Below are 27,377 nucleotides of genomic sequence, written 5' to 3' on the forward strand. Positions count from 1 at the left end.
TGTCTATTGCTGAGAGGGGTTTTTAGGAGTAGTTTATTCAAGGAAGGTGTTTAGTTCAGGGAGGTGTTTTTTTGTTTGTTTTTGGTGTAAAATGGATACGTATACTCAAATAAACCCGCGACGCTTAATTTCACTGGAAATGTGGGCCACACATGTATCACCGTCCAAAATAATGTGATAGTGCGTGATCCAAAGGACTTATTAATCCAAACCAGGTTAGAAAAACACAATTCTGCTGGAGTATATATTAATAGGCTTAGAATGTGTTGAGTACGATCATGGAGGAATTAGTTGATGTTGCAATTTGCTCAGTTTCCATTAGTTTTGTTTAGTTATATAGGGGGCGTTTATTCGAGGAAAATATTTGTTGTTGTCTCCACTTTAATCCGTCACTGGATATGATACATGTCCTACAGTCGACAATTATGCTGTTATGTATCAACAAATCTCTATTACATAAGGGTGGTAGAGCGAACACCCTATGGGAGGGGACCCGGGGTTCCTAGGGGTCGGGGGCCCTGCGGACCGCGGCACGAGAGCGCATAGGCGTTACGCCAATGTATACAACTATGTTTAATGTAATCAGGCACATTGTTCATGCACCGGTAATTTGTGTAGACACGCCTACTAAACGGTACTTATGCTTAAAATTTAGTATGTAAATATTATTTATGTTTTGCCTTTGTTTACATTAACGAAGGTCATATAACACTTTTTTGACTTTTTATACATATAGGCGCGGTATGTATGGAATTGGTAAAGGATTAGAATATTTCGCTTATTGAACGATCCTGGAAGACGTTTTCATTTTAATGTATGTCTTAATGATACTTTCCGAGTCTCAATTTTAACAAACGTATAAATAATACTATTTATAAAACTATTGCGATGGCGTTTCTTATATATAAACTATATAACTATTACAAAATTGATTATTTGGGATGTAAGCAACTGTATACTGTATTAACATTAGTAATACGGACACAGCATTTTGAAATTGAAGTAACACAGGCAAGATCAAGAAGTTGGTTTTGACATTCTGCAAAAACATATTCTATATTTGCTATTTCATGGACGTAGGCTGGTTTTGATCTGGGAGGGAGGGGGAAGGATTGGGTGTGGGGAGGATTGGGTGAGGGGGTGATAAAATCGAGAATGCGGAACTAATCTCTATTCAAACTCAATAGTAATTTTCCGACCAACAACAAATTTGCCACTTTTGTAGAAGGGGGCGCATCCACACCACCTGCACCACCAACCCCAGCCTATGCCCATGTAGTTTATTTCACCAGATCAATCGCAAAAATGCCACAATAAATATGGTAAAAATATATTGACAATGAAAGGTTCATAGAAAATACAATTAGTCATCAACATACTTTGTGTGTGGTATACTTTATTTCAAGTTCCAGAAAACTCTGAACATCTCATCAACTGCAACTAATAACAATGCAATAGCAGTCATCAACTGTTAACGTTTGAGCCCTCATTAATCACAATTTACATCTCCATAGAAACATTGCAACATCACGGATTTCCTGTGGTTATGAATCAGCGATACGATTTAACGATGAGGGCGCAATTTCATTAAGTGGGAGTTACTGTGTCTTTAAGAGAATTTGTTAACAAAATGGAAGTGAACGCAAGGGTTATTAAAGGGCACAAAGACGACGTAACATAAAGAAGATATTTCATTTTAAAACTATGAAATATATTATAACCAATTCAGCCCAGTTGTAGATTCGTATTTATATAATCTAAGAAAGACATTAGAATGTGCTGTTTTAGTACAAGTAAAATAAAGACAACTCCAAAAATTGACCATCTTTTCATCTTTTTTCTTCAACTATTTTTGGAGTCACCATTATTCTATTTTTTACATAGAGACCATCAGGTATTTGAAGTGGAAGAAACATCCAGAAATTGAATTATATTATTAGATCCTTAGGTTCAACGCTGGCATATACAGTCTTTCATCAGACATTTATATAAATCCCTTTTTTCACCACTTATCTGAAAGATATCCTACATAATACCAATAATAGAATAAACTCAACACATTACATTTAGAGTATAAGAGAACAACCCAGGTTGATTGATTTCAACAATTTTATTTGTCTGATATTATTTCTTTGACACAGCAATAAAGACTTTTTATTAAACATTCTAAATTTTTTAATCATATATTTGTATAAATATTACGAATTTCGCGATTGGATCACCACTGGAGTATTCATCACGCCAATGCTATATTGGATCCAGTAGGTGTTCCCTCAGTCCTTCTTTTCTTATAAGTGTCTTTTAAGTCGTCTAAATTAGAATCGTACCCAGTACATGGCTGATCGTAAATTGTTGTAATCAGGAAGTTGCTCAACTGGGCCTGTAAAGAAAGTAAAAGCAGATAATTTAGAATTCACCTCAATTCTGATGAAAAAAAATGTAAGAAAAAATTGAAGTGAGTGGGAAACAAAATAAACTTCAATGAGAAATATATTGCCATAAAAAGTAAAATTTAGGTAGATTTGAGGAAAGATTGGATGTAAATATAGCTTTAAATATTTCCTTTAGGTATGTTTTCAGTTCCAAATCATTCATTTTCAGTAATAATAATAATAATAATAATAATAATAATAATAATAACAATAATAATAACAATAATAATAATAAATAATAATAATAATAATAATAATAATAATTATGGTGTTTATAATATTGTGATTTTGTTGATATTCATCGTAATTTTTATAATCATGCTTGTAAAGTAGTTGTATAACTATTATAATGGTCCTATTTTTGGTACAGTATTTTAAAGTGTATTATATTTGGTAGGATAGTTTGTAAATAGAATGCTGCAATTCAGCTTCGGCTGTCGTTGATTGTAAAGAATGAATAAGAGAATTAAATTGGAAGGGCAGATTAACTACGGTTGTCTCTCTCCAACCAGGAGTACAAGTTGGTACCTGAGAGGTACAAATAATGAATTGAGCTGATTATAGCTGCAATATGGAATTCGCCCCAGGGTGCCAAGTTTGCGTTTCATATGTGTTTGATCCAATGATGGGGGAAACCATGTGAAGCCCTTAGAGGCCATATTGGAAGAAGCACTGAATAAATCTAACATTAGTATGACTTATAAATATTTGTTTATGTCAAACCCTTTGATCAACAGTTAATGAGATTGAGGGTACTATGGAGGGTGAGGCAACATAGTAGTTATTGAATTAACCTAAAGCTCTACACAAATTATCAAATTTTCTTTGACAAAAAAACTGTTGTATGCCCATATATAGCCATGATGTGATGTCATCCTGACCATATTTAGACATGTCCATGTGTGCGAACTCATGTGTTTGAAATTTAGTTCACCTGTGAGTATAAATGGGTACAAAAGGGATCATGTGACATTATAAGTGGGGAATGCATTTCTCTCTGAACTGAATTAACAACTGAGTGACTGGAAGAATACTCCAAGTGAGTTTAACAGCTGGGGTGAGCTGAATACTCCCAAAGGGAAGGAAATATATAAGTTGAGCTGCCTAGGCCTATATATCTTATTACTAACGTAAGGTAAGGAAGGCTTTGGTCTACTTAGGTTTTATAATATTGTTGGTATTATTATTATTATGTTGTGTTGTCTATATTTGTGGCTGATGGTTTGCCAAGAATGAATGTGAATGGACGGATGAATGAATGAATGAATGAATAAATGAATGAATGTACGAATGGATGGATGGACGGATGTACAGAAGGATGAATGAATGAATGGATTAATGAATGGAATAATAATTGGATGAATGAATGAATGAATGGATGAATGAATAAATGATTGAATGAACAGTTGAATGAATGAAAGAAAGAAAGAATCAATCAATCAATCAATAAATCAATGATCATCAATTAAATTATGACAAAATAATATTTATCACAAGAACAATGAAGTAGAAAATGTTAATCACTCCATTCGCTGCATCACAATCCAGAGTGCAATGAACAACATTGGTTCACATATGATTTTAATCCGACAGCTCATTATATATGTCATTTTGCAAGCACAGCTCTAGGAAGTTAAAATGTCAAAGCTAATTGAATTCATCTGTACTCTACTCTTAGAAAATATACATATCAACATTTACCAGTTATGAAATAGTAATACGTGTATTATTACTTAATTATGGTATGTTAATTTACTTTAATTTTTTACTAATTGATAATCATGTGATATATAAGTGTTTTTTTTTTCTTTTGGGTTGTGTTTTTAACATCGCTTATAATTTAAATATTCTCATTTTCATAATGTATATTTTTATTAGCATAATTAAATTATTAACGATTTCCTTTAATAACAGAAAAATAATACGACAAGCTGTTATCCTAAACACTGACTAAAGCAATTTCATTATTCATACAATTATTAATTGATTGATTTGTTTATGCAATTATATACTGAACACAAAATCTCTTGGATTAAATCAACTCAGATTTTTTAAATACTGGCGTATTATTTAAATATATGGGGGCTTGAAATACCAAAACTACTATCAGTTATCAAAACAAGAATCTTGACTTTTTAATAATCACATATTCTTCTCATTATAAGCTTAAAAAATGATGGTCAATTATCAACTTAATACTGCCAAAGTCATGAGTAAAAGTATTATGGATTCTCTGTACTAATGTATGTAATACTGTCACATTCTTATGCTAATTACTTAGTTTATCTTTTAGCAACAGTACATTAATGACAACCTCATATGTTTATGTAATGCTTATGATTGCTATATCAATCGTAAGTGGATGGCTAAGGACAAGACTGAATAATATGTGATTAATATCGCTATTTGGCAATCCTTTTCCTATAGGCCTAAAACTATAGAAAAACAAATAACATAATAAAATTATACTGAAAAAAAAAACAAACAACACATACCAACTCCTGCGACAGCTGGACACTTGTCATATATGTGCCTTGAACAGACGTCTCGGAGTACCTTGGCATTTACGGCATCAATGCGGGCATCTAATTCCGGCAGAGGGATACGTCGACCATAACAAAGCATCTGACGTCCGATATCTTCACAGATTGGAGTTGAACCTAAAAGGCCGAAAAACACCTCAATATAGTCAATTATTCGCGCTAACATAAAATTTTTCTTGGCTCGTTCGCACTCGCTTTCTGTAACGCTGGTACACATGCGCATCCACTCCCCTTGGATGTGGAACATCAGATCCTCAATCTTCATTGGGTCAGCTATGGCGTACATACCCCTACAAATATAAATGTTGACTAAGTAAACAATAACAACAATAACAATAGGCCTGAAAAATTAAAATATTATGATAGTAATAACGATGACAATAATACTAATAATTGTACCACCTTCCCAACCCCATCCACTACTAGTATGTCTCTTTTAGTAAGCTTTTGTAAAAATATATAAATATATAAAATACTAAATAAATATTTTAAAAATTATTTAAAAATAGCTTGTGGATGAAGTGAATCAATGTATTCAAAATGACATGCCAAAAGTAATCATAACAATACAGTGCACCAATAATTCGAAGACCCTTCTAATTCGGGACCACTCTTCCAAAGACCCAAAATAACAATCTTCAATCTTTCAACACAAAGCTAACCCTCTATATGTTATGGCGACTACACCCTATGACACCACTCTCACCCCACCCCCCAACAAAAAAATATAATGAATCAGATTAATTCAAGCTAACTATATCAATAGTAAGTTCCAGGGTGAACATGTCATAAAAGCTGATTCAAGCATAAATTAAGGCTTGCAATTAATGAGGCTAGTGTGACACAGCCTCTGATATCAGGGAACCATCAGAGGTACTTATGAGTATACAGTAGCCTACTGTAGCCTTCACTGAAATTGCAGTACAACGTTGTTGTCAAATATAGGAAGAAATAAATCACAAGCTAACATTCGCCAGTAATCAGTTACACACAGCCATATGTATCTATCGCCGACACACACTCAAATGCAATTAATTTTGTAAATTATTAATTATTTCAACTCACTGAAAGGAATTTATAAGCCGAGATTGATTGGAGCTTTTTATTAGGGTGTAGCTCTGACTTACAGTAGTGATGATAAAACACAGCCTGCTCACAATTTATGTGACAAAAAAAACTGCGATATCATATTTGGATGTAATATGACATCATTATGCCCATATATGGGCAAATCACACAACTTTGATACATAAATCTGATAGTTTATATAGAACTTTAGAAAGTTTTTGTGAGACTATTTTAATACTATGATGAGTTTGTAAAGCGAGGTATAAAAAAGTCTTGCATTGTTTACCTATATGAACTATACGACAAAGAATTTTTATTTCATATTTTCTAATTTTTTTTTTTTTTTTTTGGTATAATGACAAGTAAAATTACATTACAGTATTTTAAAGCCGTCCACACAAATGTGTGTGATGTGCCCATATATGAGTATGATGATGTCATATAACACCCAAATATTGGCATATCAAATTTATTTGTTACATAAAATTTGATTAAGTGGACAGAGATTTAAATGCTTACTTATTATGTAGTACATAATATTTATTTTTATGCACATATTCTTACAGCACTTCCTAATTATATAAGTGAAACACTAACAGACAGGCACGCATTGTACAACTGCCTCCCCAGGGGCATATCCAATGAGGAACATACCACCCACCCCATAATGCCACTGCATTTTAAAATGTTAATGTATACCAATGCCACTATAGTATAAGAAAAAATACCAAATGCTTCAATAGGGCGTTGGGTCACTTTGTAATGCCACTGCTGCTAGTGCTTCCTACTAATCTATTCTGACAATTTGGTGCTGCATTCTCGATCTTTCCCTGCTCCCCTCGTGGGGAGAAAAAAAAGTCGGCTATCATAAAGATTAATTAGAGGTACTACATGACCCAATTCCACAGAATAACAAGCGATAACCAAACCGCATAAAAATGAAAACCGAGGAAAAAAAAAAAAACCCCATTTCATTGTTTGCCTGACCCCCAGAAAAAAATGACCTGAGACGCAACCCAACAATATGTTGACTCATTTACAACACTTATAGGAAATGAATGGTTTTCAATTAAATTATTCCAGGTGCTAAATTACATACACAGGCAATAAATATTGCCAGGAACATTGTGAACAAATTGATCAGTGTATCCAGATCTTTGTAGCATGTACAACCAATGGTGTTATACAGTACAAGTAAACTACACATAAGTATATTGCAATAAATATTTTAATTTGCATTAGAACAAACTATTGGGGAAAGATAGCACAGAACGCCTGGGTTGCATTGATAAAAGCCGAAACAAGCTGTGAGGAAATTCATGAGTCAATTAATATCATGTGAGTATAGTTGCGTGCAACCTCTACACACAAGATAAGAGGTGAGTGATGGCCTATTTACGCCAGATAAGAGATGAATGGTGAATTCATTTCCCTATAGACGCTCCACATGGATTTTTCACTCTTTCTTGAAATTGATATAATGGAGACAAGTTCTTATAACACTTCTGAGGCAACAAACTGTCAAAGTAGATAATAATTTCTAGGATAGAGGGAAGTATACCGAGTATGAATAAGGTCAAGGAAAACTGGGTCAAAGACATGGACACAAAGAAGTGTAGCGAACACTAGGTCTGTCAACTCTTCTATCAATATTAATTTTATCTCTTTGTTTGAAAAATATTGAGACATATAAAAGAGTCAGTGCCCCTATGAGCTAGGGTGACATGTATTTTTTATCCCTCTTGCTAAAATACAAAATATCTAGAAATTAACCCTTTCCAGTCTGCCCCATTACCATTGCCTGAGGCTGTACTAAAGCGGACAAATTCATCATCTACACTAAATCATAAATGTTGGGTTTTTACTAGGCACAGGCTTTTTAATTGGTCTGAATACAGGAGGCCCTCTACAGAAACACTCCTACATTACTCTTAAAAAATCCTATAGAGGGTAGCCTAGCTATAAAATAATTATCATGAAATCTATTCAAGGCGTACATACGACGCACCTCACTATAAAGTATGGTCAAAGAGGGTGTCGTCGCGACGCCATACGACTGGAAAGTGTTAAATTGATGGTTTCCTACTATTTTATAGAAAGGGAATTTATATCATATAACATCTGCATTGTAAGGCAGGGGCTAAGCTTTCTTCAATTTGGTGGACAATGAGAGTTGCTGGTACCGGGTTACCGGGTAGCACAGACACGAAGGGAAGAAAGTCATTGATCGAGTTCCTAGTCCACATATCAAGCGCCCTGAGCATTCTACATTAGATGGATATGTGCGCTATATAAAACTACACTATTATTATTATCATTATTATTATTATTAAATGTAAACAAAAGAATATATGGGTTCTACCATTTTGTAGAAAAGGGTGTTACATACCATAGTCCTGTGTCAGTATAGCAAGTATTGAAGGACTGAAAAGAGTGAGCTAGACTTCCTTCAAAACAAGCTTGAGCTAGTCTATTTGAGGTATTCTGCAAGAAAATAAATACATAAAAACATTAAAATGTTTAAACATATCAATAATAACAATAAAATAAAAATAAACATTAAAATACGAATAACAAAAATAATAACAAAATAATTAAACCCAACACAGTAAATACCAACCATAAAGAAATTTACTAAATCATAAATCAAAATGATTAGGCTAATATTATTAATAAATAATTAATCACCTAATTAATATGCAAATTAGGTTGGCATAAAGACAGAAATAATGTCAAGGATTCGTAAGTTCACATTATTAGGCAAGACTTTTTTTATACCTTGTTTAGTGAACCTGACGCCTGCCAATAATGATTTCAAATAAAAAAAATTGCCCAAGCGCACCCGTTGCCACGAAAAAAATGGAAATTTCAGGAAAAATACAAAAGTTTTTTAATAAGCTCACCACTGCCTTGAAATCTCCAAAAATTAGATGTATATATTTCATATCTCATTATCATAGGCAAAATTGCAACGTGTGAGACTGGCTTAGACCAACAGCAAAAAAATACTTCTAAATTCACTGACCCTGATTTACAAATATCACTGCTTGGGCAGCACAACAAACTTATTTTTAATTGGGCTCCTTGGCGAAATAAAAACATTATTGCATAAGAAAAGTTGACCTTGGATTTGCAAGATTTTATAATTATATCAATGATTATTGATCAAATAGTGTAATATTCATACATTATACTACAAATCTTATAAAAGAAAAGCATAACAGAAAAGTGGGGTCAACTAAGAGTGATCACAAGTAAATGCTTAAAAGCTTCAATTCTGTTTGAAGCTTCAATTCAAATGCTGCACGATCGATCGTCATGACAACGCATTAATCAAATTTCCTTTGAATCAGATCAATTTCCTAACAGCACTGCGATGTGGATAATGCAGGTCACTAACAAACAAACAACATGCAGACCCCATACTGCTTCACTGACATAAAAGGACTTGTAACAATGATGGCAACCACAGAGGGATCCATGGGAGAGAACCAAATATCCCCCTCCCTCACCTTTAATTTGAGTCAAAAAATTTTTTTTATTTAAATATGTAGCAATGATGAAGAATGCAATATCCGTATTTTTAACAATGGTGATAAAAATAAATAAAAATTGTGATTTCCTAGCACAGTGACAGTTAATAATTAGGGTCGGTAAGTCAGGATATTCTTCTGTAGCCTTAGGACAAATGCTAGGGTTCATAGCTAGCCATCTCCCATCATATGTTGAGAAGGATTCTAGGGGCTGCAAAGGAGGGACCAACCCACGTGCAAATAAAAAGGAGAAAAAAGAAAATTTCATTCAAATATGAGTGTGAGAGTGCCATTTTCAGGTGCCATACAGTAGACATAACATTTGAAACGCACTAGTACACTTTTAAAATATCATTTACGTATTTTGGACTCCTTAGTAAAAAAATATATTTGACGTGTTCCCAAAAATCATATCAAGTTGCAAAAAACATTAAAAATTTGATATTTTTATAGTATTACGTTCATATACTATCCATCATTTGACAACATAATCTTACAATATATGTAATCTACAAGTTAAATTTTGTTACCCTTTATATAAATAACATTATATTCTGGTAATGTTAATGTTCCTTGTGCATGCAGTCATGCATTAATTCAGCATCTTGTGCACATACACTGAAGCTATAAATTATAATTTTTTTCATTTGTAATAATAACACTCCGTGTAAACGTGTGGCGCTGCGTGTAAAGTGTTGGATCGTGAGTTCGAAGCCGATGCTCATCGCACTGCTTGTGTCCTTGGGCAAGACACTTTACTTACGTTTGCCTCTCTTCATCAAGGATCATAAATTTGGGAAGGGGGAGGGTCATGCTTTTAACTTGCTCGTGGGTGACCCTGCTACGACTATTCCAGTCAATTAATAACAGTAACTACAATCGATTATACACGATTTTTCGTTAAACAACCAACATTGCTCATTAAATATTAAAAAACATTAACAAACAAAATAAATCGAATGTAATTATATAAAAAAGTTTTAATATTTTCCCACTTTGAGTTTTGTGTGAGCAAGTCACATATATTTTTGACAAAAATGGAAAATTTCAGGAAAAATATAAAAGTTTTTTAATAAGCTCACCACTGCCTTGAAATCTCCAAAAATTAGATGTGTATATTTCATATCTCATTATCATAAGCAAAATTGCAACGTGTGAGACTGGCTTAGACCAATAGCAAAAAAATACTTCTAAATTCACTGACCCTGATTTACAAATATCACTGCTTCGGCAGCACAACAAACTTATTTTTATTTGGGCTCCTTGGCGAAATAAAAACATTATTGCATAAGAAAAGATGACCTTGAATTTGCAAGATTTTATAATTATATCAATGATTATTGATCAAATACTGTAATATTCATACATTATACAACAAATCTTATAAAAGAAAAGCATAACAGAAAAGTGGGGTCAACTAAGGGTGATCACAAGTAAACGCTTAAAAGCTTAAAAAAAAAAAAAAAATCCAACCCTATATATTCAAATTTATTTTTTTTTGGCCTAAATTTGAACAATGCTTTTCTTCCCAATAACCGCATCATATCAACTTACATTTCCACCACCAAAAGATCGATCCCAGCTACCAATCAACTAAAAAATAAAAACAAAAATATAGTCAGAAGATTACAATTTACATTTTAATAGGAAACTGTATGTACAGCCATACTGCAATCTTATATTATTTATTAATTTACATATTTCTTTTTGTAAATTATTTGTAAATTGCATATTTTTAAACGTTTTATCATTCAAATTTATAATTGCTTTCTTGTAGTGCAAGTCATAGTGTTACGTTTTGTTGTGTACGCTTGTAAGGTGGTTGTATGTGCAAGGTTTATATTCTTTTAGGAACTTGAATGCACTAAAGCATGATTTGATGTACTGACAGTGGAAAAGGGTAAGTTTAGGCCCACCCAACAATTTGAGTGGGTGGGCCAACCCATCCTGTACGCCTCCCAATAATCTGCCAAATATTGTATGTTTGAATATTGACTATGATATAAACATATGGCCTACTTTGGCCCACCCAATGTTCAAACTGTGCTGCTGCAAATGTTTTGGTGTGGTGCTGGGGGTTTTGACTTTGTTTTGTGTAGTGTTGGGTGTTTGTGTTGTTGGTTTGAAGATGTTTTGCACTATTTCCTTTAAGAGCATTTGATGTAAACTCAATGTACAGGATCCCATTTGAAATAAATTTGACTTTTTCATTACTTTCCTGGATTATTTTTAAGACCACTTTGTTAAACATTTGGCATCGTCCTTCTCTTTAACTGATTTGTACTTTTGAATAAATTTCATATAAATTTTCAACATATGTATTTATCCGGAATAATTAAACAAATCATTCCCTCAGCTGCTGGCTATCATCATATTAATTTTTCTCTAGTTCCATTTTGATAAATTTTGTTAATTTAATGCATGTTAAGTATTTTTGAAGTAAGAATAAGCATTTAGCAGAACCTAGTTCTGGAATCTGGTGCATTAAATGTATCAGCAGTTGATTGATTTATTGACTGACTGATGCTCATGAAGTTTGTAATTTACAGGAAGAGGAAAAAAAAATGTTTCCTAGTTTGGAGCCTGCCAATGTCAATCAAAACATAAATTAATATCATCAGGCCATAAATGACCAAGTAGGCGCTTCTCCTGAACCACAAAAATCAGAAGTGATGTTGTTGTCTATGAGTGAGATACTTACCTGGATGAACCTGTATAAGCCAGATTCCTAAAGGAATTTACCCATGAAAAATAATGGAATCGCCTACCTCATGCGTATATAATGCATCGGCGTTACAAAACAAGCCTCAAACTTCCATAACGATTGCTCAAACAATAAAAACACAGAAAGAGAATGTGCCTTTGTTCTTTCAAAAATATTCTTTCAGTATGCAGTTAAGTATATACCATTCATGGCCAAAGGAAATTTTACGCATTATATACGTCTGGGTTAGACGATTCCATTAATTTATCGCGGGTAAGTTACAATAGGAATCTCGCTTATATCGGTTCATCCAGGTAAGTATTCACAAAATAGATATAAATGCACAGCACCAAAATTGAATCTATTTTGAATAAACATCAGGGCTTATTCACATGTACATAATTACTCAATATGCCTTGATATTTTCTATCAGCAGGACACTATTAAACAACCAAATTCTTACAAATTCAAAAATATCATTGCAATATGTCAGAAATTCCTAGGTTTAAAGAAAAGTTACACTGTATATTGGCTATTGTTTAATAAAATTGCAACAGTAAAAAATTTGCAATAATTCACAATCTTAAATAAGTAAGAAAGTATAATACATACTCCAAGTATTGAAATACACGCCATCGTGTTGGGATTCAATATTTCGACATTAATTATGTCATCATCAGGACGCCACTGATGATGACATAATTATCTTATCTGAGATTAATCAGTGGACCTTTCGGCTTAAATAAGTACTTCTCTTGAATAAGCATGCGTACTGAAGTCGTCAAACATTTTTTAAGAGCAGGGTTGCATATTTGGTCATTTACGGTTCTAATTTCTGATAAAAATACAAATAATAATTATTAGCTTACAGTGTTTGCTACCATAAGGGGTATCGTGTCTGGGTGTGACCACCCAACACTTTCAACGGCAATTGCGATATGAGCTAGCGGCATATTGTCATCTCGTACACGGATCTGCAAAATTCAAGAATAAATGTGACACCTTAATACTAAATAATTTATATAAAATTATAGGAATATTTATATATCAAAAAGCTGGACATTAACAAAGGAGTAATATGCTGGATGACACATACTCAAGGTTGATTAGGGTGATAATTGGAATATTGTAAAGGAGGATAAAACAAATGAAGAGCCCTATGGCAGCTCCAAAAAGTATCAACCCCTATGTTTGCAAAGGCTATGATTCATTAGGCAAAGTTTGTATACAGGCTTAAAAATGATACTTGGTTATTAAGGATTGAAGAACTAAAGGAGATTATGGGAGATAGAGAATAATGGAGGAAGCTAGTTCACTCAAAATAAGGCAATTAAATATAATATGATGATGTACAATCGAAAATAATTTAAACTATAGAGGGCAGCAAACATTGATAAATTAATATGAACTTGACAACAAATAATAACTATTACATACATCACTGCCAGTAAATGGACATGGTGCCAGTTGAGGTATTTCATTTTCATATTCAGTTCCTAGGCCTCCAAAATGTTTACTTGCGAGGTTGACCAGAGTGTCATGATCCACCCCTCCAGCTCCAGCAAGGACAATTCTCGGTGCTTTGTAATGAGTGCTAATGTAATCCTGTAGATCTTGCCTGGTGATTGTTCTACACGAAAAAAAAAAAAAAAAAAAAACATATGTAAAGGTTTGAGTGTTTTCAAAAGGTATCAAATTGTGGGACAACAAATAATAGAGGGATGTGGGATGATGACGATAAGATTTTTTCCCAGCACAGTGACAACTAGAAATCAGGGTCATCAGTCATCATACTTTAATAATTTTACTTAACCTACACTATTGTTTTTACATCATGCATCAATTGATTGAGGAGCTCACTCTGACTCAGTATGAAAAATAAAGCCCCAATCGCACAGGAATTACTTGGTAAAACTAACCGACACGCCGGTTAGTTTATCCGTATTCTAGTGCGAACAGCAGCAAGATTTACAAGTTGCAATGTCTCGGAAACAATGGATGGATGGATATATTTGTCGTAAACACTAAGAGTCACCCACAAAAGTCTGAAGACGACTTATTTCCAGTGGGGTCCTTCTGGTGGTGAATGGGGGAGAGACATCCCTACTCTCTTCCTAAGAGTGAATTGCATTCTTTAACATGCACATTGGCCCATAATGCACACGGGAACAATGGCTTAAACATCTCATCTGAAAGACGGTGTGCTATCGTAGCCTTTCAGCTCTCCAGCTAAAATAAAAGGAGAGCAGCGATGGAAATTGAACCGGGGACAAAGAGATCTCAAGGGTTCAGCGCACACACAGTGGCTACTACCAGTTTAGCCAACACAAAACACTAAAAATATTATTCTATCAAATAAACCCATCTAACACTCAAAAATATCCAATTAATAACATAAATATTATCATGCTGACGATGATTAGGATGTTGGTAATGGTGGTGATCATGGTGATGTAATGTTGATGATGATAATTCAAGAGCAGTCTTACTTGATATTTTCTGTGGGTCCCAAGATAGTTCTTCCGAGAGCGGTACCTTGGTAAGCTGTGGCGTGAAGATGATCAAAGATCACTTCCTGAAGATTAGTCTCTACCTCCTACAAGACAATCAATAATATCACTGAGTAAAAATCTCTTTTAATGCACAATGGTTAAACAATGCAGAATATTGGTAATTATTGTTATTTTTATCATTCTTGATATCATCCTTAATACCTGGGCCCGAAGATGGTGTTTAAGAGGTTCAAATGTACCGCATTTTACTGAGTCCCATGAAAGTGATAAGTAGGCCTAGGAATACAGACTTGTAGCCTGTTTCTATTTATGACTTCAATGCAAGTCTTTCATTTCAGGACCTCTTAACAGTCCATCTGCATTCAATAGTTAAAATTATAGCAACTGAAATCAACCTTAACTGGGCTTATAATTGAGCACGAGCTTTAATATCCTTGGAAAATATTGTAATATTCTTATTGTTATTAATATGATGAATATAATAGCAGAAAGAGTTAGTCTAGTAGATATATGAAATGAAAACACTGGTGGCACTTTATAGACTAACTTGAATTACTTAATACACAAGCTTTCTCTAGCAATATGCTGGCTTCATTATATTATGATGTGGCATATAACTTTACATTTATTTGTTATTTGGTATTTACATAGCGCCTTTCCTTTAGGTTACGAAACGCTCTGTTTTCCCTGGTCATTGGGATCACATGCTTAAATATTGCTGCCATATTGGCACAGCAGCAAGCAACCCCATCAGATATCCACTTATACTCCTGGAAGAAGAGAGGCAACACAGATAAAGTGCCTTGCTCAAGGACACAAGTGAAGTGCCGCTTCACCGATGTTGCAGATAAAATTGAAACAGAATGTTGTCATGTGACACAACTGAACCTTTAATCTAACCAAGCACAAACATACACTAACCAACCAAGGGATACAACAGCTTGAATTCAATTAAATTCACTTACCTGCATTTCTCGGAGGATGACGCCGCGTTCTCTTTCAATCTCTGATTCGCCAAGGGTACTATTCTGGATAATGTCTGATAGGATTTCAACAGCTGAAAAACATAAAATGGACAGTTACTGTATGTAGCTTACCATTACATCTGGTTTATACTATCCTATTATATTTGGTTTTGAAAGAAACAATAGACAAACAAGAATATCCCGATTTTGTATTACATCTATTAACCCATATAGGGTTGACAAAAAAAGTATGAAGAACTCACCATTTGGTAAATCTTTTGAGAAACACTTAGCATAGTAAACTGTTTGTTCCCTTGATGTATACGCGTTTAGATGTGCACCCATGTTTTCTATTTCCAACTCTAAGTTCATCTGTGACCTGTTCTTGGTGCCCTGTATTCATTGATAATAACAACAATAACAATAATTGTTAGATACAGATCGGAAGACTCAGAAAAAGTCAATCTTTTTGCTCTGTTGCTTGTCCTAATTTATGGAATGATCTTGATGTTTCAATTAAAAATTCAGTTTCCTCGTCTTTAAAGGTACAATTAAAAAGAATACTTATCATTGTACTATCAGAAAATAATTATGGTAGCTTTTAGGTTCATCTCTCCTTTTTTCTATTCATGGGGTCTTGACGAGTTTTACTTATAGTCATGATCCCAATGATGGTTTTTTTTTTTTTACTAACCTTTCCCTTTTATATTACTGTATTTGTATTGTACAGTAATGTACACCTTTATTACTGCCATCATTGAATAAATGTCATTTGAATTTGAATTATTCTTCTTTTAATTAGTAATAATAATAAATAACAATAGCAAACTAATATTAACAATAATGTTCTACAGTATAATAAGAAAAGAAATACAGTTAAACAATACTATTAAATAATAATTAAAAAAAGATGAGATGGTTTAACAAAAACGTAATCTTTTTCAAGTTAAACATCATAAGTCAGCCAGCAAACTAATTTGTGGAATTAATGTTGATAATATCTACACAAAAATTAAGTCTAATAATTTTGAGACATTTTACTTAAATTGCACAATTTAACAGACAAGCCAAATATATAATTATAGCTATTATTTTCACACTACATTATTATCCTTGTCTTTTAACAATTAGTTTTAGCCTTCACTAAATCGTAACCTTCCTTATTTGAATCCAGTAAAACATATTAAATTGTTATAAAAATGTTCAATATATTTGATATTATTTGCCTTTTTAAAATTCAAAGGTCTAAATTGAAAATTAATTTTAAAAATGTAAAAATTTTTTATCGTATTCCTCCAAAAATACGAAGGTGGGTCAATCTGTGAAAGTTAGAGATCAGCATTGTAAGAACTGAGAAGAGAGCCCAAGATTTTTCAATAATTGCTAGGCCTAGGCCCCTGCACATCTGCAGCTAGATTTGTATGCGATAATCTTTTACCCGTGTACTGCAAGTGGGACACACTACCATTTCTAGGCTAGCTCAAGGTTCACAAATATTATGTGAATTCCTAAGTCTAAGTGCAAAGAGCATGCCAAATTGAGTAGAAATATGCAATTTCCATCAATCGATATTGCCTTCTTTGCCATTTACTCTCACATTCACTGATTTTGCTGCATGTTCTACCACAGATACATCACATGACCACCACTAGATCCTGGTCGCTATAATTCATCAGCTTGCTTTATAGGTCATGGGAAGGACTTTGATACATTTACCAACTGCTTACCTTGAATGCCATATGTTCTAAGAAGTGAGCAACACCATTATTTTTTGCATTTTCATAGCGACTTCCCGCATCAATCCACAATCCAACCTGTTATGGAAAAAAATGTAAAATAATTTGTAAAGTAAATAATTGAATACAGTAGAACCCTTATTAACCTGTAATAGGGTGTCCCCTGAATAGGAATGGCTGTAGAGTTAAAAGGTTTATTTTTCTTTGCCTTGCAGTAAAAATATTGCTCCTCAAAATAGGAAAATGTTTTTTTTTTTCGTTTTGGCATTTTGTCTACTAGCCTAGACTTACTACAACAAGAAAGTTGTGTATCGGTCACAGCACAAACACACACTGGTAACAAGACTGGTAACTACGTACAGTTCAAATTTGGGGGAAATGTTGTATAAACAAATCATAAAATTAATTGAGAAAGATGCTTATATTAATTGAATGAATTTGTATTTTCACTGTTATGTAAAAATATAGCAACAAATATTGAAATGTGACCTCCTCTTTCTCTTTAACCACAATCTGTATTTTGCATCATCGTTACTACTAAAATATATTCCATAATTTGATCCTAATAATAGTGCTTACCGTGCAAGTTGATGTGCCATTATCTTCGGTTGCTACACGGAACCCATTGTCTAAAGTGGTAACCTTTGTCTCTGGGACATTTACTAATGTCTGTTGGTAAGATGCTTGAGTGCTTCGGAATCTTCGACAATTGATAGCAGAGGCTGGTAACTTTTAATATAAATGTAAAAAATGATTCTTGTTTATTATTCACATTGGCAATAATATTATATTCCAAAAAATACAACCTAGGCATAGTAAAAATATGGAATTCTTAATATAAAATAATAAAATATATAATATTAAAAAATATTATATTGGTTTTATTTTGTGGTAAATTTTAGAGAATAGCTTAGCTCAGTCGGCTAAACTGGTGGTAGCCACTGCGTGTGTGCTGAGCTGTGGCTATCTTTTGGTCCACGGTTCACTTCCCATCGCTGCTCTTATTGTATTTCAGCTGGAGGGCTGAAATGCAAATTACGAGAGCGTACCGCCTTTCAGATGAGACACTTAAGCATTATGGCCCGTGTGCACGTTAATAAAAATGCAGTGCACTCTTCAGAAGAGAGTACTAGATCGCCTCCCGGTGTACTGCCTAATCACCTCCACTGGAAAAAAGTCTTCTTCAGATTTTTGTGGTAGACAGTATCCATGGTGTTATGCACCTGTCTCTTATACACATCTAGATGTGTATAAGAGACAGCCTTAGAGGGGCGCTAGTTGGGATTGAGCCGGGGACGTACACATAGTTGTGTTCCTGTAGCACCGGGAGAGAACCTAAAATTTACTTATAGATGTTTCAGGCCTCGAAAGAGCCGGGAATTTTACACGTTACGGAGTAGCCATGGTTTCGTGTGTAGGCCTAGTGACGTCAAACCGGGTCTGGTCCTACCTTAGGCATTCAGTCAGCAACTACTGTGTGTTTTGGTAATTATTTAAAAATCGCCTACCGGTAAAATTTGAACCTCCAACCACACAACACCGAGTACAGAGATGGCGGCGTGTGTGAGTGTGTTACATGAACATTAGTGAACCATGAATTTGACCTAGTTTGCGTCAAAAATACGCCAGTACATGAGCCGAGGAAAGGAAATCTGTTTCTATTAACATGTATTCATTTTCTCATTTAGGTCTCATTTCTGTTTTGATATTGAATAATTAAACCCTATCAATCAATCAATTACTTTATTTTTCTATGATCAATCTGTCAATACACTCCTTTTTTTTCACACTTTTCCAAACTTCCATGGAAATATCTGCTTAGTGATACACATGCGTAGTGCTTCCATCAAGCAAGCTCATCTCCTGGCCTAGCTCCTGCCTAGCCCTCATGCGCTTCTCCGATTCAGACCTAGGCTAAATCTTCAAGTACAGTAGGTGTTATCATCCAATCATTTATATTAGCGGGGCATTTTACCGGGACAATGGTGGTAAGTGGTGGGGACTTAGCTAGGTATGTACGTACGTTAAAACGATGCCCCGCATTGCCAGAAGTGGCCCGGACTTTCACATGCATGTGACCGTTTCGGAAATTAAACCCAAGGCTAAGTCCCCGTTAGGCCCGGGTCCAAGGGGGGAGGGGAGGCGCCCTACAATTGACAAGTGCATTACTCGAAATAAATCAGTACTGGAAATATAGCAACACTAATGCAATCAAGGAAGGGTCTCCCAAAAAAAGAACCCCAAAACACCAGTAAATTGTTAGGCCTAATTAGTTTCATTTTTGTTAGCAATTAAATTTTTAGTATTTCTTTGAATTTCTTCTTTGTGCACTCACTAAAAATAATAATGTCAGCATACGCCTTAGGCCACGAGAATGAAAGTTGTAGGTTTGCATCCGAAAAATTTTGAAAACACATGAGGCATTTTTTCATTTTTCATTATTTTTTTTATAAATGCTGTCCACAAGCCGCGGCATTGGTAATTTTACATTTATTCCCAAGAAACAATGTTTAGTGATCCCTCTGTCTGTCTCTTCTTACAGTCATAAATGTACACTAGCCTATAAAACAGATCCTTTTCTACATTTAAGACCTCTTTAAACATACAAGATTTCCTATTGGTCAGAAAGATCGATTTGACCCGTAAATGAACCCAGCAGTGATCGGCGATCATGGTGCGATGTGGCCAGGCCTGCCTTCGCTCAGTGTTCGCGACGAGTGATCAGTGATGAATAGATCATTTTTCTGTCTGTTTACGACTTAGAAAGTCCGTTTTTTAAAACGAATTATATTTTTTTTCAAAATAATGAACTTTTCAAAATAATGAAAATTTTCGTGCGGTAGCTTTTTAGGCATGCGGGCAGTGGACGCAAACCTACAACTTTCATTCCCGTGGCCTTATTTTTATGATCATGATCAGCGTTACTTTGAACACATCAAAAGATTTTTTTTTTGAATCCCAACACGATGGCGTGTATTTCAATACTTGGAGTATGTATTATACTTTCTTATCAAAAGATTTTAAATTCAAATTTTAAAAAGCCGTGGATATTGTTCTGATGTTTTACGTAAATCCAAACACGTTTTTTTTTCTTAACTCAGGCCATGGCCTAGCCTAGTCCGAGTTGGTTAATTAAGGGCCGAGTTGACCTGCACCCACTACTACTAGGCCTAGCTAGGCTAGCCGAAACCGGCTAGCCTACCCTAGGCCCGACTTAACTCTAGCCTAGAGTCTAGGCCCGACTTAACTTTGGGAAGGGGAAAAGTGGCGACCTTCTCCAGCACACTTTCCGTCTCTCGAATTTTGAGCTCCTGGGATTAGAACATCTATAACTGTACTCCCACTTAGGACCTAGGTACAGCAACCTATCTAGGCATAGATAGGGGCCTAGACTACAGTTCTGCACTGTTAGCCTAGCCTAGGCTGGCCCTCCGCCGACGAACCCGGTTAACATTTTAGCCTAGAAAAAGGTCACTTATTGATATAAGCTGTAACTGTATTTATTTATAAATAATAATGTTTCAATATTTATTATTAAAATATTAAATTTAATGCATAATATCTTACAACTGCTGGTTTTGAAGAAAGTTTAGAGAGTATATTCGCCGCTCGTGCAATCTTGGAAGCCATTTTGACTACAGAGTGAACCTGCTATTGTCGTCAGTCGAAAAATAGAAAATGGCTTTGAAAACAATTACATCCACCTGCGTGACTCGAGCACTTTACCATACATTTATACACTTCATTTAATTGAATTATAATTACAGTACTGTTCGACTGTAACAAAATAAGTTCCATATGCTGCAATCTTGTATTTCAATTTTTATTGTATTTTTAATGTTTTTATCTTATCAACTTTTGACTGATGTCATTGATGATTTTTAACACATATAATTATATATTTTGAAATATATTTTATTGATATTTATTTGAATATTTTATGCTAATTTAATTTATGTTTGCTAAATGGATTTTTGGTTTGCTACAGGGATAAATTGATAACCATGACAATAAACTACGGAAACAAATGAAATTGTTTCAACCAAATTTATTAATGCAATAATAAAATAGATGATCCAATGATAAAAATACTCATATCTTGAAAGATCGTAAAGATCTGTATTTTTATCTACATTATAAGCCATTCACATTTATTTTTTTTAGACAGATAAATTGATAGTCAACAATAAACTACAAAATAATAAAAAAAAGTTTCAACCAAATATATTATTGTAATTCCATTTCAACAGCCACTCATTAAATAATCATTATAGAAATAACGAATGTTTATGAGTGCAATGGGAAGAATATTTTCATGAGTAGAAAGATTAACTGTTCCATTCGACGAGGCAGAGTCCAGATGAATGGAATTCAGTCAATCTTTCAACAAATAAAAATATTCTGTCCATTGAGCGAATAAAAAACATTCATTATTTGTTTTATAACCACACCTAAAATAGATTCTTGTCATTTGATATTTTATGGGGAAAAAAAAAATCAATTTTTTTCTGAATAGAGATTTTTGTCATTAGATATTTTATGGAAATCTACCCTTTTACTAAATGGAACAGTCCAGCATCTTTTTAACCAATCAAAAGATTATATTAGGTTGAAGTCAGCCGCCGTGCGATGGAGCGAAATGGATGGAACGAAAATACATGGATGGAAGTAAAAATGAACAGTGCAACTAAATTTCCATGAGTGGTGACAAAATGGGGTAAATAACCAATGTCATGTGACACGAAATCCAACAATCAAATGACAAGGATCTATTTAGGTGTGTTATTCAATAATACAGACCATTTACCATTACCATTCGCAATTTTTCTAAATTTAAAAAGCCAACTCAGACTTAAGGTAGTTTATTAGAACACATTGGTCTATACAATTAACAAATCAGATGCTTGACATAACTTGAGAAAATTACATGCATTTAAAATTTGTAAAAACATGAAACATATATTTATTTAAAATAGTACCAATGACCTTAATATGTACTGTCTATGAGGAAAATGTATGAAGAAAACTTTAAAAAATAATTTAAACAAAAACCATCTGCATGTTAAGAAGGATCAACAGGGTTTTAACTTTTAATGAGATCCAGATTACAGCAATTGACCTTTCCAGAGTGTCAATCAGTATAACAACTGACAATAGGAACTGGGCCAGGGATATGTGAGTCTCACAAATGCATGTTTTTTTTTTGTTCACTTCCCTCACATCCAACAGCATGTACACTCGCCAGTTAACAGAATGAGAATGATGCTTTATAAACTAAGCCTCATAAAAAGAGTGGAGTTGTTTTTAGTCTTGAGAAACATTCCAGCTGACAGGAATTGAACCCACGATTCTGGAATCAGAAGGCAAGCATTTTAACCACTGGACTATTCAACTCCATGCTGATTTGAAAAGTTAATAACCTTATAGCACGACACTACATCCTAAATAATGATGGGAAAAAAAGAGAAAACAGTTTATCTTTAGCTGAATAAAGATTTCGTGCCCAAAAATTGCACTTGTATTATTTACAGCGAATTTCCATTAAACATTAAATCTATCAATTGTTTAAACAGTTTAAATAAAACACAATTAATATAAACTGATATACCATAAACCATGATTTCTGTCAATCAATCATTTTTCCCAATAAATTGAGTCCTAGTTGATATTTTTTATACACACATTGTGTAATAAAACTCTCCATTTCAAAAAGAGGACTACTAAGAAGGCAGTTCATAAGAGATTTTTTTTTTAAAGGCAATTTTAACAGGCATACATTTTTAGATTAATAGTATATCAATTTACAAATACAGTATAAAATGAGATGTATAATTAAAAATGCTGAGTAGAATATCTAGTTAACAGAGGCTGTAAACTCTTGGAATGGCTAATAATATTAAAATACATGCCATTAACCAAACTACACACCCACTAATCACTTCTACGAATCTACAGTAACTTTAAAACCACCATAATAGATTTTTAGAAATGTAATGAATAAGCCCTTTGTGACAAATAAGTGAAGCCTGACTGAATCATGAGTAAAGTGCTACAACTGATTCTGCAAGCTATAACATAAATCTACACTGGTGAACATTTTATTATTACAGTACTGTCAAAACTTTTCATATCAGGCCATATACGACCGTATATACTCACATATAAGACGATCCGCGTATCAAACGCCCCAGAGCTTGGTAAGATTTCTGGACAATTTTTTATGTGTGGCGTATAGGACAACCCTTTGTTTCATTGTCGGAATTCCTACTTTTTGCTGCCTTTTATGGTCTAGATACTGCACCTAGCTGGCTAAAAACGGAGCCAAATGTAGGACCAATCTTCTAAATATGGTTGTACCATTTTATGGGTTCATCAAAACCTTATTTCACCACATTAATTGTGTTCTTTCATAATAACAGTTAGTGGCTTCATTTCAGAAGTAAATTTGTATGTTATAGACGATCCACACATAAGACGAACATGATTTAAATATAAAAAAATTGCTATGTGTTAAGCATATAAAATGAACCCCCCCCCCTTTTTTTTTATAGTAATTTGCTATTTTAAGCCTTGTCTTATATGTGAGAATATATGGTATTATTCAGTTTAAATTGAACATCTAACTGGGTGAAATATCAAACTTTTTCCAACTTCCACATATTCCTTGACTGTCTGCCTAATAGTTGTAACATTTAATTAGTCCACTTTCCAGTCCTTGGTATTGGGTTGGACCTTTACCGTTCTGTACGCCATGGTGGGTCATTATGCTGCGTGACGGGGCTGATACCTGTGTTGTTTTCTTCTTCCAGAGCTGAGAAATGGAAAAATTGACATGTTGAGTCACAGATGACTTTGAAGAAGTAATCTAGGGGTAGTAGATCCACTGTAGGTGTTCCTATGAACTGGACAACTGATGTCAGCTTCTGTCCTCTTTACACGGTTTATATACCAAAAAAAAAAAAATCACCAACCTGGGGAATCAGTTTCATTGGTTAATCTGATATATTATTAAAGATGGTCTCCAGTGGCTGTGCCAAAGATTTTTCCACAAGAAATCTAAAAGTTTCAAACAGTGGGTTCCACAGCAGCAGTGGCGCCAATGACAAGGGTTGGGGTAGTACCCCTACTCTTCCGAAAAATGCCATGGGTTCTTTACAGGGCCGGCGGAACGTTTTCCAAAGTGGGGGGGGGGGCCCACTTATAAGATGAATGGGAATATAAAATCATGCAGATCTGGAATCAAATCTAGGGGGTCAGGGTCCTCCCCCGGGAAAATTTTGATTTCTAGATGGCGGGAAATGACTTTTCTCGACTTTTGAGCTAGTTGTCGAATGACTTTGTTCTTCAAAAATCAAGGTTTTCCCGCCTCTTGAAAACGGTCAGGTAAATTTTCTCATTCTTATAAATAGGCCAGATATGTGTGTAAACATACATAAAAAAATGAGTAGTTGCGTAGGCCTACGTATTCTTTTTTCAATGAATCGATAAGCTCCAAGAAAAGGGGGTCCGGGTTCTCCCCCGGGAAAATTTTGATTCCTAGATGGCGGGAAATGAGCTTTTCCAACTTCTTAGGTGTCTTAATTACTTTTAAGTTCTTCAAAATTCAAGGTTTTCCCCTCTTAAAAATGGTCAGGTAATTTTTCCCATTGCTTTTACAGTAAATAGGCCTTATGAGTGTATACATACATAAAAATATAAAAAAAATAAATAGTAGTTGCATACGATTTTTCCCCATGAAGCGATAAATCCCAAAAAGAAAAGGGGGGGGGGGTCTGGGCTTCTGCCCCGGGAAAATTTTGATTCCTAGAAGGCGGAAATTAGTTTTCCCGACTTTTGAGGTGTCTTTTAATTACTTTTAAGTTCGTCAAAATTCAAGGTTTTCCCCTCTTGAAAATTATTATAATGAATCAATAAACCCAAAGAGAAAAGGGAGGTTCAGGTTCTCCCCGGGAAAATGTTAATTTTTAAATGGTGGGAAATGAGCTTTCCCGACTTCTGAAGTATTATATCTTTTAGCGACTTTAATTTAAGTTCTTCAAAATTCAAGGTTTTCCCCTCTTGAAAACGGTCAGGTAAATTTTCCCCATTGTTATTACAGTAGATAGGCCTATGCCTTATGTGTGTGTACATACATAAAACAAAATTGAGTAGTTGCATACGATTTTTTTCCATGAGTCGATAAACCCCCAAAAAAGGGGGGTCGGGGGTTCTCTCCCGGGAAAATTTTGATTCCTAGATGGCGTGAAATGAGCTTTTCCGACTTCTGAAGTGTCTTAATTACTTTTAAGTTCTTCAAAATTCAAGGTTTTCCCCTCTTGAAAATGGTCAGGTAATTTTTTCCCATTGCTTTTACAGTAAAAATAGGCCTTATGTGTGTATACATACATAAAAAAAAAAAAAATGAGTAGTTGCATACGATTTTTTCCATGAATCGATAAATCCCAAAAAGAAAGGGGGGTCTGGGATTCTCCCCCGGGAAAATTTTGATTCCTAGAAGGCAGAAATTAGTTTTCCTGGCTTTTGAGGTGTCTTGTAGTTACTTTTAAGTTCTTAAAAATTCAAGGTTTTCCCCTCTTGAAAATTATTATAATGAATCAATGAACCCAAAGAGAAAAGAGAGGTTCAGGTTCTCCCCGGGAAAATGTTGATTTTTAAATGGTGGGAAATAAGCTTTCCAGACTTCTGAAGTATCTTTTAATAGCGACTTCAATTTAAGTTCTTCAAAATTCAAGGTTTTCCCCTCTTGAAAACGGTCAGGTAATTTTTTTTTCCATTGTTATTACAGTAGATAGACCTTAGGCCTATGTGTGTATATATACATTAAAAAAATGAGTAGTTGCATACGAATTTCTTTTTCCATGAGTCGATAAATCCCCAAAAAATATTTTGATTCCTAGAAGGCGGGAAATGAGCTTCCTGACTTCTGAGGTGTCTTTTAATTACTTTTAAGTTCTTCAAAATTCAAGGTTTTCCCCCTCTTGAAAATGATTCAATGAATCAATAACACCAAAGAAAAAGGGGGTCCGGGTTCTCCCGGGAAAATTTCGATTTCTAGATGGCGGGAAATGAGCTTTCCTGACTTCTGAAATGTCATTTATAAATGACTTTTTAATTTCTTCAAAATTCAAGGTTTTCCCCTCTTGAAAACGGTCAGGTAAATTTTTCTCATTTTTTATTTTATGTGTGTATACATAAACAAATGAGTAGTTACATGCGTATTCTTTTTTCCATGAATCGATAAATCCCAACAAGAAAGGTTGGTCCGGGGGTTCTCCCCCGGGAAAATTGTGATTCCTAGATGGCGGGAAATGAGTTTTTTGGAAGGCGGAAATTAGTTTTCCCGACTTTTGAGGTGTCTTTTAATTACTTTCCCCTCATTCAAGGGTTTCCCCTCTTGAAAACGGTCAGGTAAATTTTTCTCATTTTTTATTTTATGTGTGTATACATAAACAAATGAGTAGTTACATGCGTATTCTTTTTTCCATGAATCGATAAATCCCAACAAGAAAGGTTGGTCCGGGGGTTCTCCCCCGGGAAAATTGTGATTCCTAGATGGCGGGAAATGAGTTTTTTGGACATTTGAATTGTGCTTTAATGAATTTTTATGTTCTTAAAAATGTTTCATTTTCTTAAGTGTAAAAAAAAAAAAAAAAAAAAAAAAAAAAATCAGCTCACAGGTCCTGAAAAGGTAGGTCTAGAATTCTTTTTCTTCCCTTTTTTTTGGCCCAAGGGAGGGGTCAGGACCGATGGCGCCCCTCCCCAGATCCGCCAATGTGAATTGTGAGAAAATGTAACTCGGTCGGGGACTGGATAAACATTCTCTTTCCCACCCTTCTTCCCCCTTTCTTTTCTTGCATTTCTTTCTGATCATAAACAAATCTCC

The 27,377-nt window shown here is 34.3% G+C and overlaps 2 protein-coding genes across 2 annotated transcripts in view; both read right to left on the minus strand.

Moving 5' to 3' along the window:
• Window positions 1–1,376: 1,376 nt before the first annotated feature.
• LOC117120765 (mitochondrial-processing peptidase subunit beta-like) lies at window positions 1,377–21,156 on the minus strand. Its single transcript, XM_033265848.1, has 12 exons — window positions 21,062–21,156; window positions 18,074–18,223; window positions 17,486–17,572; window positions 16,022–16,151; window positions 15,759–15,850; window positions 14,770–14,876; window positions 13,718–13,910; window positions 13,150–13,254; window positions 11,131–11,169; window positions 8,433–8,527; window positions 4,928–5,265; window positions 1,377–2,380 (listed from the first exon to the last, which is right to left on the minus strand). The coding sequence occupies exons 1-12, from the start codon at window positions 21,122–21,124 to the stop codon at window positions 2,316–2,318; spliced, it is 1,464 nt and encodes a 487-aa protein (XP_033121739.1). The 5' UTR covers window positions 21,125–21,156; the 3' UTR covers window positions 1,377–2,315.
• A 420-nt stretch (window positions 21,157–21,576) lies between these two features.
• Window positions 21,577–27,377, minus strand: part of LOC117120764 (putative helicase mov-10-B.1) — a 21,292-nt gene continuing 15,491 nt past the window's right edge. Inside the window, exons 19-20 of the mRNA XM_033265847.1 lie at window positions 24,233–24,305; window positions 21,577–22,935 (exon numbers count right to left, since the gene is read on the minus strand). Of these exons, the coding sequence (XP_033121738.1) occupies window positions 22,929–22,935; window positions 24,233–24,305 (80 nt within the window). The 3' untranslated portion in view covers window positions 21,577–22,928. The remainder of the gene's footprint in view (window positions 22,936–24,232; window positions 24,306–27,377) is intronic.

The sequence above is a fragment of the Anneissia japonica genome, unplaced genomic scaffold, assembly GCF_011630105.1.
Source record: "Anneissia japonica isolate Jap-2015-1 unplaced genomic scaffold, ASM1163010v1 scaffold69_len1423075_cov170, whole genome shotgun sequence".
NCBI lineage: Eukaryota > Metazoa > Echinodermata > Crinoidea > Comatulida > Comatulidae > Anneissia > Anneissia japonica.

Bases quoted from the DNA above. Each gene is read 5' to 3' on its own strand.
- LOC117120765 (XM_033265848.1), bottom strand. From the start codon at position 21,124: ATGGCTTCCAAGATTGCACGAGCGGCGAATATACTCTCTAAACTTTCT. The intron at 14,877-15,758 runs GTAAGTGAATTT...ATTGTCTTGTAG, and splicing joins TCATCCTCCGAGAAATGCAG to GAGGTAGAGACTAATCTTCA. The intron at 2,381-4,927 runs GTATGTGTTGTT...CTTTCTTTACAG, and splicing joins TCCAGCTGTCGCAGGAGTTG to GCCCAGTTGAGCAACTTCCT.